Source organism: Monodelphis domestica, chromosome 4 (assembly GCF_027887165.1).
Source record: "Monodelphis domestica isolate mMonDom1 chromosome 4, mMonDom1.pri, whole genome shotgun sequence".
NCBI classification, from domain to species: domain Eukaryota; kingdom Metazoa; phylum Chordata; class Mammalia; order Didelphimorphia; family Didelphidae; genus Monodelphis; species Monodelphis domestica.
Window position 1 is genome coordinate 203,091,626 of NC_077230.1, and position 16,810 is coordinate 203,108,435.

Sequence of the window (16,810 nt, forward strand, 5' to 3'; positions counted from 1 at the left end):
TCTTGAGATTAACACCTACCACAATTCCTGGTACATAGAAATTGAATAAATATTTTCAGTTTTCTTAAAATGAAAGGAGTGCTATATCTGAAAGCACAATACATGATTCTGTGAAAAAAAAAATTCTAGTCAGAGGAACTGAGTATAATCTGGTACTTATGTGACTTGGACAAGCCACAACCTCTCTAGGTCTCAGTTTTCTCTTTTTTTTTAAGTGAAGGGAATTGCATTAATTGGTATCTGAGGTTCCATCCAGCTTTAGAGTATGATCCTGTGACCCAGGCTTGAATAGATTATTACCATTATGGTCTTGGATAAATTAAAACTTCTCTGGGCAAAATGTACTTCGTTATCAAACATAGAAACCATGTTGATGTACATTAGGCTACTTGGGGGTGGTGGTGGTGGAAGATAGTTTAAATCGATAGGATCTAGCGTTGGGAAGACTAAATTCCTTGTAATAAAAATCTAGGCTATTAGTCACACCTTTACAACTGCTAGCTTCTGTTGACTTTATTCAAATTGTATTCATTACAATAAACTCCAGATTTAAACACGATACATCTAAAAAAGGTTTTGTTAGTTAGATTCTTCTTATCACACTCCCTGAGCTCTCGAGGTGCAGAATCCAGAGAAGAACATGAGGATCTCCGACCTTAAACTACGGAAAAATCTGTGTTCACTGGGGTCATCTTGCCCTGTCACCACTCTGCTCTGGAGCATTTCTGCCCCCCACGCGCTCTCTGGTTGACCCTTTAGGGCTCAGAATAAACAGTTATTCGCCTCTCCCTTTTCCCATTCTATTTTTGGCTGCCGCGCTGCAGACTAAGGCCGGGCGAGTTTGGAGTGCCCCAGCCAAAGCTCTGCCTGGTTAGAAAGCAACCAGCGCTCGGCACGGAAGTTTGCAGGGCTCTTGTCAGTCGGATGGTTGCCTTCCTTCCCTCCTGCACTTCCTCCTTCTCTCGGATAGCTCTTACAGCCCCCTAGCCGTCAGCTCCTCCTCTTCTCCTCCTTCTCCGCCCACTCCTCCCAGCGGAGGTTGCTCTAAGGCTGGGATGTCCCTCTGTTCCCAGGTCAGTGCCCAGCCAGCGGCAGAGAGTTAAGCACCAGACTAAAACAGACTGAAAAGCCAAAAGAGACGCGATTAAGGGGAAGGGAGGGTGGGAGGGAGACAGGACGGGCGTGGAGGGCCTGCCTGAACTCCCGCCCACGCAGCGATCCCAAGAGAAACTCGTACCCAGTTGGAAGAGCCCCTCTACCTAGTGGACACCATAGTCAGTCCGGCTCTCTCCTCCCTCCCTTCTGAGCCTGAGGCACTAGGAAACTTCTCCTCTAACTTGCAGCAGGGGCGCCGGTGGGCACCGGGCAGCCGAGACCAAGGAGGCGGTGACTGGGGGCGCTAAGACAGGCGCTGAGCAGCGCACTTCAGAGATGGCCCCTTGGCTGGGGAGAAAGCGGCGGCGGCAGCTACAGCTTCTCCACCTTCAGCGCCGCTGCCTCCACCTCCTTCTCCCGGGCCTTCTGCTGCTGCTCCTGCCGCCTCCCGGCAGCGCCTTCAACCTGGACGTGGATAGTCCCGCAGAGTATTCTGGCCCGGAGGGAAGTTACTTCGGCTTTGCGGTGGATTTCTTCGCCCCAGACCCTTCCTCGTAAGTGGCAGTGCTTTAGCTGGGAGTCTTCCTTCCTTTCTTTCTCCCTTCTTTCTGCGCACTCTGTCCCGAGTTCTAAGCAGGTCTACGAATCCTGTTTCGACTCCTGGGGGTTGACGAAAGCGTCTCCCACAAAGGGGGAATGGGAGGTAAGTGTAGGTTAGATCTCCTAGTCCCAGATTTTACACTTGAAAAAAGTGAAAGTCCAACAAAGACTATTTAGTTCTGCTCACATTCCGCGCCCCTTCTGCCAGTTGTAGGGCTTAGGGTTACTTTCGTACTCAACCACCCCTTTCCTTTGCTGGTACAGACCAGGGGTTCTGTACTCTTCCCCTTTTTTCTTTTTTTGTATGCTAGGGTTCTTTTCTGGATTCTTTTTCTTTTTCCCATCGCTCTCCCACACTGTCAGATGTCCAACAATAGCCACATTGTTAAACTTAAGTACGTCTGCCCTATCTCTAGAATATCCAGGCTTTTGCAGATTTGAGGTTGGGCAGATGTACTGAATACACAATTTGGAGTCATTGTTTTGAAAGAATGTGAGTACTTGTTGAATTGTCTCTCTCGGGGAATTTACTTGAATTTTATAGGGTTTGAGAATTTTATTGTTTCAGCTGTTCTAAATTCATCCTGACTCGGAATTTTAGGTGTTGGAACAGTTAACAGTATTGATTAAAAACTGTCAATTTTTCAAATGCTTACTGCTTGTTAGGAAAACTTGCCCTAGATAACGTGTGGGAGTAATGATTTTGTAAGGACACATTTTTTTTTTATCATCCTTTAAACCTTTAAATCCAATTTATAAAAGATAACCATGTACACTATTCTTTCTGAAACTTTGATAGTTACAGCAGACCTTTTTGTATCTATTCTTTGTTTTCTCTGAGAAGATTGCCTATACGATTTCAATGGGAATATACATATTGCATTTTGATTTGCAAGAGTTAATATTAAATAGCAGACTTGAGGATAGGCCTATTTTATTACTATGCTTTTGTACCTGACTTGATGGTGTTGTGCATATTTTACCATAGCATAATCATAAAGGAACGATTTTTTTCATTGTCTATCATATTATTTAAAAACAAAACACTTCTAAATGCCGCTTGAAGTCAATTTCCTTGAATGTCAGTTTTTAAATAAACAATCTGTTCATATAGAGATAGTCTGAAGTACCCTAGATTTTTTTAAAAGGCCAGAAAAAGGGGAAAAGAGCCACGTTGTACACTTTTCTGTTTTAGTTTGTTGTTTCATATCAATTTAAATAAACAAACAAACAAACAACTTCTCTTTGGAATTTGGGATACAGTTTACCTTTGCAAAGTGATTCAAATAATTTGAGTTAAATCGTAAACCATGTTTGTAATTTTTGTTTCCATTTTCTGTTTTGATTCAATATTATCCTTGACTTATTTTGATAACAAAATATTTTCATATTTATCTCTTAATGTATACTGCTTTATTGTTGTCAAGAGTCTCCTCTTAAATTCACCTTGTCCAGAAATTCAAAAAATTTTCAAAGTATGAAGCTATCCAAAACTGTATTGAGAACACTCAGTTTTTAAGAGTTAGGACTTACATTCTCTTCCCAAGTGGAGTGTTTTGCAAATATTATCTTGTTAATTTTCTGGCAGGCCCAACCCATGAAGTAGGTGGAAAGATAAATCTGGATGATAAAACTTTGTGAACTTTTGAAAACTTTTATTCCCATTTGAAATCTGGCAATATTGAGTTGTTGGCAAAAATGACAAGCTGTCCAGATACTTTGTCTGACTCTTGTCTGTTGAAATACACTGCTTGCCACATGGATACAAGGATCTTTAAGCCTTCTTTCCAACTTTAAAGCTGTGATTCTGTAATCATATGATTCCACCAAAAATGGCTTCAATGATGGTGTAAATTTGAATTGGACATATTTTTGCCAGTTAACTTATCATTTCTAAAATGAAGATGTTGTGAAGATCAAATAAGAAAGAATTTAAGAGTGCCTTGGGACACTTTATAAGCATCAGCAGATACACCCTCTCCCCTAAGTATTAAGAAAAACATTATTATAAAATAATATGCTTCTATAAATAGTAATAAAATTGATTTCTTAATTTACTATTCAAATAATGACAATTATAAGAATATTTCTCTTTGAGTTAGCATAAGGATGTTGCAGAGCATGTGAATGCATTTATAAATTTACTAAATAAATGAATTTATTCTTGAGTGGTCTTAAAACTATTCACATGAAATTAACATAAATCTACCAAAGGTGGAAATGGGACAAAGATCAATGTATTCCTAGTTTTTAGTAAACATTTTTTTTTTGGTCTTTAGAAAGAAGAAAGCCTGGATTAGTAAGGAAACTAAATGAAACTATAATCCTGACCCTGCTGTTTAAATAATAAAATTTAATCCAAATTACTGTTCAATCTGTTTGTAATACTGGACAAGTCACAGGATTGTTTTCTAAAACACTTTTGTTTTTGAGGATATTAGTGGTAATATTTTATAAACTATAGTCATGGAAATTGAAAATATAAATAAATGCTAACATAAAAATTGACAAAACATAAAGAAAAGGAATTTTAAAACTTCATATAGCTCTAGGAAATAGATTCTGACATAAAATCAAGGTTCATAAAATTAGTGATAAAAATGGGGAAAAAATGGATAAAAAGAAGTTGGCATATGTTTCCTTTTCTTTATAATGTGTGACTTGATTTTGGATTAGTTAATAGTATTAAACTTGTCTAATGTCAAAAGAGATGTGACCATATTCTTGGTGCTGAGACATGTAAGGACAACTAATTCTATAATTTGCCTAATTTTTTCTTTGTGGGGATGTCTATAAAATAGCAAGGGAAAGAAATAAAAAATATTTTTTTCCTATTCAAACTTCCCACTCATTGTTTCAAGAAAACTAATAAAACAATTGATGGAATTACAAAATCATGGATTTTTAGAGTCAAAAGAAAATGAGAAAGGAATATTTATATGTCTAGATGCATATGTAGGTATGTTCTTGCATATATCTAATCCTCATTGCTTATTGTAGTATCTTGTGCACGTTGGATGCGCAATTACAGATTTTTGATTGATGGATTAATTTATTATTACATTGTTACCCTTAAGGGAAATTTTCCATTTTCAGATTTTCTTGAATTACTTAAAAAAAATTCTTACTTTCTTAATAACAATTTTAAGACAGAAGGGCAAGGGCTAGGCAAGTAGAGTTGTGATTTGCCCAGGAACACATAGCTAAAAAGCATGTCCTCCCAACTCCAGACCTGGCACTTTATCCATTGTACCACATAGCTGTCCTTGAATTACTTTCTAAATACATGACTGATAGCAATGCTATAGATAAGCAATCCTGGATACTTGACTCATAGGAAGGATTTGGCCAGTAAACTTGAGAAAAGTTTCCTTTGGGGCCATGGAAAGAATTTTTTGATGCCTTCTAGAACCCAAAGAGGATTCAACTTCTAATGTTCTTATGGATTAGTGTCAAGTAAGGGAAAAGAAAGACTGTAAAAAAGATATTGTTTTATTCAGTTTGTATCAAGTTATTTTAATAGTCAAATTGTATATACACAAGTCAGATGTTCATTGTATCTATAAGTGGAAGGGTCTGTAGCGGCCATTTGGAATTACTCTCAATTTCCCAGATTATGAAACTGTGGTAGAAACATAAGATTTATTGTAAAAGGTCATAGGTAGTCAGTAGCAGAGCTAGGATTAGATTTGGGTTCTCTGATTCTGTATCCAGTGGTTGAGCCAAATTATATTTCTATTAAACATTATCACCAAATTATGTTTCTATTAGACATTGGCCTTGGCAACAGTAGAAGCTTAAAATTCTGACTTAGGAAAACTACATATTAGGTATGTGACCATGAACCAGACAGCGAACCTCTCAGTGCCCCAGGCACTTCTAGACTGAAATCAGTGAGGAATTGACATTTGCATTAAGAGAAAGTTTCCTACACTATTAATTCATAAAGTTAGGTTTTGCTATATATCATGCTATGGAGTGTGTATATTTTATTCACCACGCTTTGATGAACAAGGGACATTTAATCTAAATCTGAGTCATTAGTATCTAATCATTTTAGCAAGGGATGTAATTTCCTCAGAGACTGTAACTCAGAACATTTTTATAATTTAAAAAAAAATTTAAAGTTGTTAAAAACAAGGTCTTATTGATGGTTTTTGCCCATAATCCAAATCCACCTACAATCAAATTATAATGTGGGGAAGGTATCATGGGTTCATATTTTTCCTATGATCCTAAATTACATGTTTAAAAATAAAGTTTGCTGGAGCCATCACAAAACTATAGGAAACTGTGTGATTTCAGGGAACCTGGAAAGATTAAGTGTGAGTCAAGTCTCTGCATAAAGCTTTTGTGTTTGTTATATAGTATGTAGGTTAGAGATCCTAACAATACATTATAGCTAGAGTGAGAGGTAATAAAATGGTAGGCAACATAAAAATGCTGGCAAAGCCCAGCTGCATTGGAATGTTTTCACACTCATTAAAGAGTCAACTAGTGAAATCAACCTGGAATCTTTCCTATTATATTACAACTTGTCATATTTGTGATAGAAGACATTTAAAAAAAAAATTTATTTAGTCAATTTATAACATTATTCCTTGGTTACAAGAATCATATTCTTTCCCTCCCTCCCCTCCCCTCACCCTTTCCCATAGCAGTCAGGCAATTCCACTGGGTTAGAGGACATCTTTGTTGATGGCAAACAGTGTCAGAACCTTAGAGATGCTATCTAAAATAATTCTTTGGTTATACACATAAAGTGTCTGAAATAAAAAAAAAAAAATTTTTTAAATTTAAAAAATGCCTTATAAGGGGCACATGGGTAGCTCAGTGGATTGAGAGCCAGGCCTAGAGCAGAAGATCATAGGTTCAAATTTGGCCTCAGACACTTCCCAGCTGTGTGACCCTGGGCAAATCACTTAACCCCCATTGCCGAGCCCTTACCACTCTTCTGTCTTGGAACCAACACATAGTATTGGTTCCAAGACAGAAGGTAAGGGTTTTAAAAAAATGCCTTATAAAAGAAAGTTGGTGGTTACTACTTCCCAATGGTTTCTAAACCTCCACTCACCATTTTCTTCCTCTTATTACAGAGAAGGCTAAACACATTGGCCACATCTGAAAATCTTTGCCTCATATCCCACTTATGGTCCACCTCTGCTGAGAAGCAAAAGGCATTTTTCACCTATAGTCCCCTAAAATTTTAATTAGTCATTATTGATTAGGGTTGTTTTTCTCAATGTAGGCAGTGACTCTTTGAATGTTACTGAGTTTGAATCCTGCCTCAGATTATGTTATGACACTGGGCAAATCATTTTATTTTTTTCAATCTTATTTTCCTTATTCATAAAATGGGATAATAATGAGGATCAAATGAGATAATATTTATAAAACACTTTGCAAACTTAAAGCTCTATGTAAGTACTTCTATTAGTAGTATGTTTTTACATAATATGCTTTTAAGTTTAATTTGTATTATTGACATTTTCTCCATCACTTTCTTACATCTGGACAATCAACAGAGCACTAATTCCAGCCCTGATTTATGGTATTTGCAAATTTTCAAGGTAAATATGCTCACCCAGAAAATTTAATAATTGTATTAGTAGTATTTTTAGTCTTTATATTATTGTGTTCATTATATGTTATGAAAGTTTCACTGGAAGATCACACATCTTATTAGTTCAGAACCTAGACTAGAAATCAAGTTTTTTGAGGTATAGTCTAGTTCTTTTACTATACCATGTTGATTCTTAACTGATCATTATGATTCATTTTGGTGGAAAACTTAAAAAAAATCAAATCCTACACCTTTTAAATCCTTAATTTCTTACAAAACCTATAGCTAAATATTATTCTCATGGGGACATCTATACTATTGGTTCCCTTGGTGTGGTGTACCATATATTCTGACTGTACAACAAGGTTTGCTTTGGCAATTTAGGCCCCTAAATCTGTTTAGTTCATGGTATAAAGTAGTTAACTTGTACCTTTTCTCATCTACAATATCCATATTGTATCCATACAATATCCAGGTCTGTCCTTCAATGTGCAATGGGTAAATTTATGGTTGTTCTCTGTTCATAATGAACTTTGAATTGGAAAGGACATTAGTGTTCCTAATGTATCTAACCTAGCTTTACCAGAAAGAATAAGAAATAGGAAAACTGAATTTTCTACTAGGAATAGCTAACTGACATTTAAAGGCAGTGTGGTGGTTCAGTGAATAGAACACTGAATCTGGAGTTGAGTCAGAAAGACCCAAGTCTAGATTAAGCCACTGACCTATGTGAACTTGGACAAGTCGCTTAACCTTTTTTTTTAACCTTGGTTGCCTCAACTCTTTCATGGGGATGACAGCAACTACTGGTGGGGTTGTTTTTAGGATCAAATGAAACATTTGTAAAGTACTTAGCAGAGTGCCTGTGTGGCACATAGTAGGCTCTATATAAATGCTCATTCCTTTACCTTCTCCAAATGTGAAAATACTGTCTGAGAGGGCTCCTTATGTAGCTCCCATAATGACTTAGACTAGCAATAGTGTGCGTTTTGAAGATATGGAGGTTTAAAGATTATGTGGATACATGTGTTTCTCTGCTATAAATAGGGCTGATATCAGATGTATGTCAGGAGAGAGGAGAGACTTGAGAGGAAAATTTTTGTTTAGATATTCTATTATGTACTTGGTAATTTTCTTTCTAGAATAAATACTTGTTGACTTCAGTTTCAAAGAGTAATTTTATTAGGTTGTTTTCCATGTGAATAAGCGCTACTACACTTTAGATAAAATTTATGCTAACCTAAGTGTACTTCAAACAATTTTCAAATCTCACTTTTTTGTATGGAATATAGCATTAAGATGCTTTAAAGTCGTATTTTGCCTATAATGCAGTGGTTCACTGAAGCATGAAATGGGGAATACATTTCCTTGTCTACATCATCTATAAAGAGGGGAAATTCTTGGTGTGTTATAAAAATCTAAAGGAACCACAGAGACCATCTTGTCCAACCTTCCCTTTATTTTTCAGATGAGGAAACTAAGGCATAGAGAAGTTAAATGACGTGCCAAAAATCACACAGTTGTCAGAGGTGAGATTTAAACCCAGGTCCTCTGACTTCAGTGTCTGTTCTTTCCATTATACCTGCCTTATATGGAGTTTGTAAAGTAAATAAGCTTGTAAAGTAAATAACCTTCATTTTAGGAAATGTCCAAAATAAATAATAGTATAGCAAAGACATTTATATTATTTTGATAATTATATAAGTTGCCATGAATCTTTTTCTTGAAAGACTTTGACTTTTTAAAAATTGATTTGTAGCTGGTAGTCTTGCTCTTTTTGATTTGTAATTGATATAGCCTTGCTTTTTATCCATCCTGGAACATGGTATGTGTGAATATCTTGTACATTTATGACCATCCATAAAGCAAATTTGTTAAGATAGTTATCACTGACAATTGCTACTGGTTAAGGCCCCAAATTTATAGAGCAATATTGATGAGAAGACAACGTACAAGTATAGCAAGTGTATCTATATGTCCCTTTAACTTGATATTGTCTGCATATAGATGTTTGCAAATTGTTTATGTGATCTGCCTGAGGGCAACAAACTGTTTTTGCCTTCTTTGTATATACCCAGCACTTAACACAGTACCAGGCACATAGTAGGTACTTAATTAGAGTTAGATGTTGTTTTTGTGTGTGTGTGAGTGTGGTTAGTTCTTTTTTGGGTTTCCTCTAGAATCCTACTGTGATATTTAACTGGTATGGAGATGACACTTGCTTCTAGAAAGAGATAACATCTGAATTTAATCTCTAGTGGGCTTGCTTATCTGTAAGACTTCAAATACAGGCTGTCTGACAGGGTGTGTGGCTCTATGGTCCACAGACCAGTCCAGTTAAATTCAGAGAGAAGTTCACTAGAAGATAGGCCATTAGGAGATGAATTTTCAAACTTCCTATCTTTGGTAGCAAAGTCACATTCCCTAGGAAACTTAAACCTCAACATTTCTGTCATTATCTCTTTTTGTCCTTACAATTTATCCTTTATCCTCTCTATTAGGTAGGTAGGGTATTTGTACCAGATTACTGATCAGTTGATTGAACAAAAATATATAATAAAACTATTTGCCCAAAGTAACAAAGCAAGTTGTAATGGTAATCTCAGACCTCCTGAATTTTAGTCCTATTTCCTTTTCACCAAACAATGCAACAGTTGCAGACTTTTTTCCTTAAGCTTTTGTTGTTGTACCATTCAAATCACTCTGATTTAACTACTGGGAAATTTACTAGAAGTTGTTAGAGGTGATGACTTTCTGGTAGTTCAACAAGCCTAGCTTTTGGGAGTCTTTTGCTTTTGCTGTTCTCATCTCTCTCATACATCACCATTGTTTGAAGAGCATTCATTCATTCAACACCTTTAGTGAGTACCCACTTTTGTGTGAGGCTTTGATGGCTACTATTTCTTCATTTTAATTTAGTTTTACATAAAGATTTCCTTCTGTCTTCCTGTCCTCTCTCTCTGCCTCCCTTTTCAGTTCTTGAACATTTGTCAGTTATTTTTACTTTCCTATTCATTCTTTCTCTTTCTAGTTTGTTATAAAGCTTGTAAAAAAAAAATCTTTTCATTAACCCTAAATCAAAACTGCTTGTCAAAGGGTCTGGTTCACTTTTGAGGTCAATGAGCACTCTCCCTCAATGCTTTACCACTTAGCTTTTGGAAATCAATAGTGTTCCAACATTTTAAAAGGCATTCTATTTTTAGCTAGGTTCCATCATTTCCTGTGTCAGCTAAATAGGGCATGAGGCTTCATATAAAGGACTTTGGGAAAATAATAATGAAGATTCATACTTCTAATCTAATTATCATAATTTCATGCTTTTTGGATATTAAAAAGCAACAATAGTGCCTCAACTCATCATGTAAATAGTTCATGCTGTCAGAAGTTTTGTTTTCATTTAGTTAATATCCCCTCCTGAGGTTGTTCTTCATTGTCTTTGATGATTTCTTTGTTCCTTAACAATTATCCTGTTCCTATTACTTTTCTCTCTGACATAGCATATGTCATAGCATATGTCTCTCTGACATAGCATATCTCTGACATAGTAGCAAATAAAAAAGATACCTAAAAGTGAAACTTAAGGAATTTTATTAAATATATTTTATGTGAATCTGGTCACTTGAGGATCATTTAGATGCTTGAAAATTTTTATGTTTATGATTTTTTTCCTGCTCTCTTTGGTTGCAGATTTTGTAGAAACAGGATGAAATTGTTTAAATATGACTATTTTAGGCTTACCTGGAACTGCTGTGTAAACAAAGGTGGAAATTTGTTCAGTTTAACTTTTTGTCCTAGACATTATTTAATTTGATAAGAAGGACTTTTGGATAAACAAATGCATCCTACCTTTTCTTTTTCTATCCTATGAAAATTCTAAAAATAATTTCCTATTACAACAAATCTAAGCATATGGCAGAGCACAGCACAACCTTTTAGGGTTGTGATGGCCACCCCCCACCCCACCCTGACCTGGTGCTGTGCTCACTGCCCCCAGAGATGGAGTGCTACACCATACCCCGTCCACCTCACTGGTGGGGAGGGGGGGGAGGGATTTGGGGCCCCCACCTCATTACTCCAGATAGGGGAGGAAGGAAGCACTCCCATTTGGCTGCTGGGCAAAGGGGTGGGTGATGAGAGGTGTATGTGGAGCACTCCACTCCCCTCCAGCTATATGCCATGCTGTGAGCTATGCTCCCCTCAAACCTAGCTCCTCTTCAATCCAACCACCTTTTTCACAGACTCATCAGGCTACCATCTATGCTGAATTCTCACACAGCATGTGAGCCACCATCACCACTTCCACCAGTGCCTTATCCCAGATAGGAGAGGGAAAAAAGCACTCCTATTGGGCTGCTGGGCAGAGGGGTGGATGAAGTGATAAATGTCCTCAGGTGTATGGAGGGGGAGGGGAACAGCTTTGTCCTGAGTCCCTCTGGCTTTCTACTAATGAATTCTGGCAGGCAACTGCTGCCAGGCTTACAGAAAGGGTTCAGCATGTCCTTTTTTTCCGATGTGAGTCATAGGTTTGCCACCACCGGCATAGTATATGTTAGATTTACTTAGAGGTGACTATAACTGTTCATGTCACTAGTGCAAGAATGATCCACATTTTCCCTAAAATTATTTAGTCCTAGAAAACAAGTTAGTTAAAAATAGCTTCCTTTTTTTAGTCTTAAATATATATATGTAACATTTTTTTTTCAGACAGAATGGAAGCTTTAAGATTTTTGTGGCCAAATTTCTTCTTTCTTAGGAAAAATATCTAAATTGTGACTATTAGTTACTCATTAATGATATAGCTACTATGCTTTGGACAGAATATTAGCAACTGGGAAAATTAATTAATAAACCAATAAACATTTATAAGGGTCAGGAATTGTCATAGAATTGAGAAAAATGGCAGTAAGAGAATAATTCCTGTCCTCAAGGAGCTTGAATGCTATTCTAAGGAAACAACATGTCTACATATAAATAAATAAAGTAATTAGGAAGGGCACTACTACTTGGGAGGGGATATCAGGTTAGATTTCATGGAGAAGAAGTTGGTGTTTGAACTGAGCTTTGAAAAGAGTAAGGGATTCTCCAACAGGTAGAGGTGGAGAGGGAGAGATAGGGGAGAGAGGAGGAGAGAGTTAGCTTGTATAACAGAATGGAGATAGGAGGTCGAATGGTATGTGCTAGGGACAGCAAGTAGGCCATTTGAGCTGAACCATGATGGATGTGAAGGGTAATGATAAATAATAAACCTGGAAAGGCAAGTTGAATTTAAATTGTGACGAGCTTTAAATGATAAATAAAAAGAGCATGAATTTGATCCTAGAACTTTTAGAGCAGGAGAATAAATGGTCAGGATGATATTTTAAGATTATTACATTGGCAGCTGTGTGGAAGATAGGTTAGAGTGGGAAGAGAGTGAAAGCCAGGAGACAAATTAGGTGGGTATTGTAAATGTCCAGGTTAGGGTGATGAGAGCCTAAATTTAGGATGAGGGTGGTGTGAATGGAGAATGGAAAGAATGTTGAATTTGGAGCCAGAGGATTTAGATAAAATTCTATATCTGCTACTTACTTCTTCTATGACCTTGGACAGGTCATAACCTCTTTTGCCCTCAGTTTCCTCCTTTAAAAAGAGAGGGCTAGATTAGATAGCCTCCAACTACCCTTTGGGTTGATCTAATGATTTTCATTCTCTCTGTGTTGTGGGAATATTAGAAATGATGAGAACTGTTTCCAAGGTTAGTTTCAGGAACAGTTGGTTAAGACATCTTTACATAAATTGTTCCAAATTATTCATTTTGAGATTGTTGGATTTAGAACTGAAAACGAACTAAGAAATCATAGAAATAAAATCCCTCATTTTAAAAAATGAGGACACTGAGTTCTAGAAAGTTTGTGATTTTTCCATACAAAGCTTTCTACTAGATAGATTTGTTGTTGTTCAGTCATTTTTCAGTTGTGTCCAATTCTTTGTGGCCCTATCTGGGACTTTTTTGGCAAAGATACCTGAGTGGTTGTAGTTTCCTTCTCTAATTCATTTTACAGAGGAGGAAATTGATGCAAACAGTATTAAGTGACTTGTCCAGGGTCAGTGTTTGAAGCCAGACTTGAACTCAGAGAAACGAATCTTCCTGATTCCAGGCCCAGTATTCTATCCACTGTTCCACCTAGCTGCCCTTATTTAAGCACGGACTATATGTCAGATACTACTAAATATAAGGAAAACAAATACAAGCAATCAGGACAGTTCCTATCCTTAACACTTATTCTTTTTGTGTATGTGTGTGTAAGTAATCCATGTATTCTTTCTATTGGTACTTTCCCCTATATTGTTCTGGATAGCTTTCTTGTATTATTTCTTGCATTATGATATTCTGTTTTTAATGAGTTACGATGTTCTTTTTCAAGACCTATATCTTGTTTCTGTGTATCTTATCTTTGAAATATTGAAATTTGCTTTTATGAAGATCATTTTTCTTTTAAGATTATTATTTTTAGCTTCTCTTCTTCTAGATTGTCCTTTACTTTTGCATATTTGCATTCTAATCAGTTGTTCTTTTTTTGTTTCTTTTATGAGATTCACCACCAAGGATTCAAGTTTTTTTCTATTCTGCTGATTATTTCTGCCGTTCAGGCCATACATTATTCTTTCAAAATTCCCATTTCTCTCTTAATGGACCATTCAGGAACATCCCATTATGATTCTATACCCTAGAGTATCCATAGGTATTGACTAATTTCCTTTGTCTTTCAATATTTATTTAGATGTTGGGCTAATGTAGTTGATCTGGAAGCCATTTCCCCTCATGTAATTGAAGTCTTCCCTGTGCATTTGTTCAATGTTTTAAACTGATTTTCCCCCTGATATCTTTGACATTTTCAGTCACTTCAGACATTTCCCTATCACTTACCTCCTAACTTCTTCCCCCTTGGGAAAAGTTTTCCTGATGGATGAACCTCAGAGCTCTCACCTCCCTCCTTTCCTAGACATTTCATTTTCCACTGGTCTCAATTTCTGTTCCAGATGATTTCTGAGAGAATAAAATTGGTCTCAGTTAGATGCCAGGCTATTTTCTTCTGGCCAGGTGAAGCTTCACACATACTAGCATCCTAGCTCTTTCCTTCTCTTCTTTAGTTTTTTGGCTGAGCAGTACTGCAGTACAGCATGCTGCTCAATTATAGTCCTTGGTAGAGCAAGCTTCCCACTTACATCTACCTCCACCTCCATGTTTTAGAGGATAGTAAAAAGAGGGCAGCAGAGCTGAATTCTGTTGGAAGACATATTACCCTGCCAGAGCTTGGAGGATGGTAGAAGGAGAGGGAGCTAGGCAAGCTCTATAGGGATTAGCCTTCTCTGCTCTTATATCTGGCTGTTACCTCTTTAGGGTCTTGGGGTCTTGGACAAATAAGATAGCTGGATTAGTTTTATTTATTGTATATTATTCCTATTTTGGAGAGGCTTAAGAGAACCTCTGGCCATTCAAACATCTTATTGGTCATATAACCAGGATGCAGAATCTTACATTCTAATTGAGGATGTTTACTCTTATCATACTAGTCATGTGATGCAGAAGTAGAAGTTAACATTCCAATGGGAAAAGACAACATATAAAGGGGATTCTATGGTATGAAGGTGGCCAGAAAGTAACATGGAGGCTTAGTTATAGGCAAAATATGAAGAAATTACCTATCAGAGCTCAAGTTGAGTGATGTTCAACATAGATAACATGATAAGGAGATGATGAGGAAGTGACCAATGTGCAATGGAGGCCTGGCTCTAGGAAAGGGGAAAGTTCATCTATTATTACACAATAGTTCTCCACATTTTTTAACAGTTTTAACCTGAAGAGAAAGTAAGTGTTGAAGTCTCAAACTAAATATGATTTCATATAAGTTAAAAACTTGGCTGGAACTTGGTTAGTGACTTTTCCTTTGTTTTCTATTTGTCCTTTTTTTAGATGAGTAGGAATTTAAGTGTGGGAGGTGAATTCAAACTCAGAAAACTTCCAGTAACCTAATGATTCATGCAACTAACTGTTAAGTGCTCTGGATTAGTTTTGACAGATTCTGCCCACAATAGATGCATTTAAAAGAGATGAATATGAACAGAATTGGGTTGATTTTGGTTTGGGTACTCCATATTTCAAGTGAAATTAGCTAGCAACTATATATGCTTTCTTTTATAGAAAGACTTAAATGAATTATTTTTTTTCAATTTTTAGGAGTTTAGAAAGTGAACTTTCACTAGGAAAATTTCAGTTAAATTGACATTCCAATTTAGATTGGCCAAATGCAGGAAAAAATGTAATTTAGAATAGCTAAAAGGTTTCTAAAGGGTCTGTCTTGGAGTCAAGATGACTTGTCTTTGATACAGTCTGCCTTTGTGACCATGTGGCAACTTACTTAACCTGTCAGTATTCCAGGTAACTTTATAAGACTATTACAGTTATATTGTTGAAATGGTCCAATGAAGACTTTACTATTGCTGGAGTTTCTCATACAGAGAAATCTCAAACCTAGACATACACACTCATTGCATGAGCCCCAAATTAATTTTTTCACCCCTTCCTGCTGAAAAATAAAGGCAAGAGAGCCCTTGTAAGAAATATGCATAGTCAAGCCAAACAAATTCCCTTATAGGTGATGGCCAGAAATGCATATATCATTTTGGTTGTTTAATACATCAACTCTCTGCCCAAAGATGAGTAGTATTCTCTATTACTTGGTCCTTTGGAAACCATGGTTGATTATTTCATTGATCAGAATTCATAAGTCATTTAAAATTCTTTGTTTTTACAATGTAGTTTGTGTCATATAAATTATTTCTTGGTTCTGCTCATTTGACATGTGTGCTTACATAAGTCTTCCCAGCTTTCTTTAAATCCATGATCATTTCTTACAGAATTATAGTATTACATTAAATTGATATTTCATAATTTGTTCAGCTATTCCCCAATCAATGGGCACCTCTATATTTTCCAGTTCTTCCAGTCTCAAAAAGAGCTTCCATAAATAAATAATGTAAACATAAGCACAGGGCATAGTTCCAAATTGCACACCAAAATGGCTATAACCACAAACAGTGCCTTGGTGTATACCTGTTTTCCTTTCATTATTGCCAATATTTCTTGTTTTTTGTTTTTTTTGCCAACTTTTATGATCTCATAGATTTATATGATTATAGATAATTTGGATTTCTTCCCTTGAAAATTGGTTATTTTGGCCTTTTATCATTTGGGATATTGGTTCTTAATCTTATATATTTAAATCTGTTCCTCATATATGTTGGAAATAAGAACTTTATCAGAGAAACTTGCTGCAAAGGATTCTCCCAGTTCATTCTTTCCCTTTTGAAAATTAAAAAAAAATTCAATAATTCATTGTTTCCTCTCTAGTCTTAACTATATTAATTTTCTTATGCAAAAACTATTCTAATTTTATGTAATCAAATTTGTAATTTTAATCTTTTTGTGACCCTCTCTAACCCTTGTTTGGTCATGAACTCCTCTCTTACCTTACCTAAAAGGGAATTGCTTCCTTGCTTGCTGCTCTAATT

At 36.3% G+C, this 16,810-nt stretch overlaps 1 protein-coding gene across 2 annotated transcripts in view; it reads left to right on the forward strand.

Annotated features, from left to right (window-relative positions):
• The first annotated feature begins 838 nt into the window (after positions 1 to 838).
• Positions 839 to 16,810, forward strand: part of ITGAV (integrin subunit alpha V) — a 131,262-nt gene continuing 115,290 nt past the window's right edge. Inside the window, exon 1 of one of the 2 annotated variants that reach the window (XM_007494484.3) lies at positions 839 to 1,649. In XM_007494484.3, the coding sequence (XP_007494546.1) occupies positions 1,432 to 1,649 (218 nt within the window). In that variant the 5' untranslated portion in view covers positions 839 to 1,431. Of the gene's footprint in view, positions 1,650 to 1,779; positions 1,799 to 16,810 lie in introns of those variants that run through there. The other variant, XM_056794105.1, reaches the window with a different exon arrangement.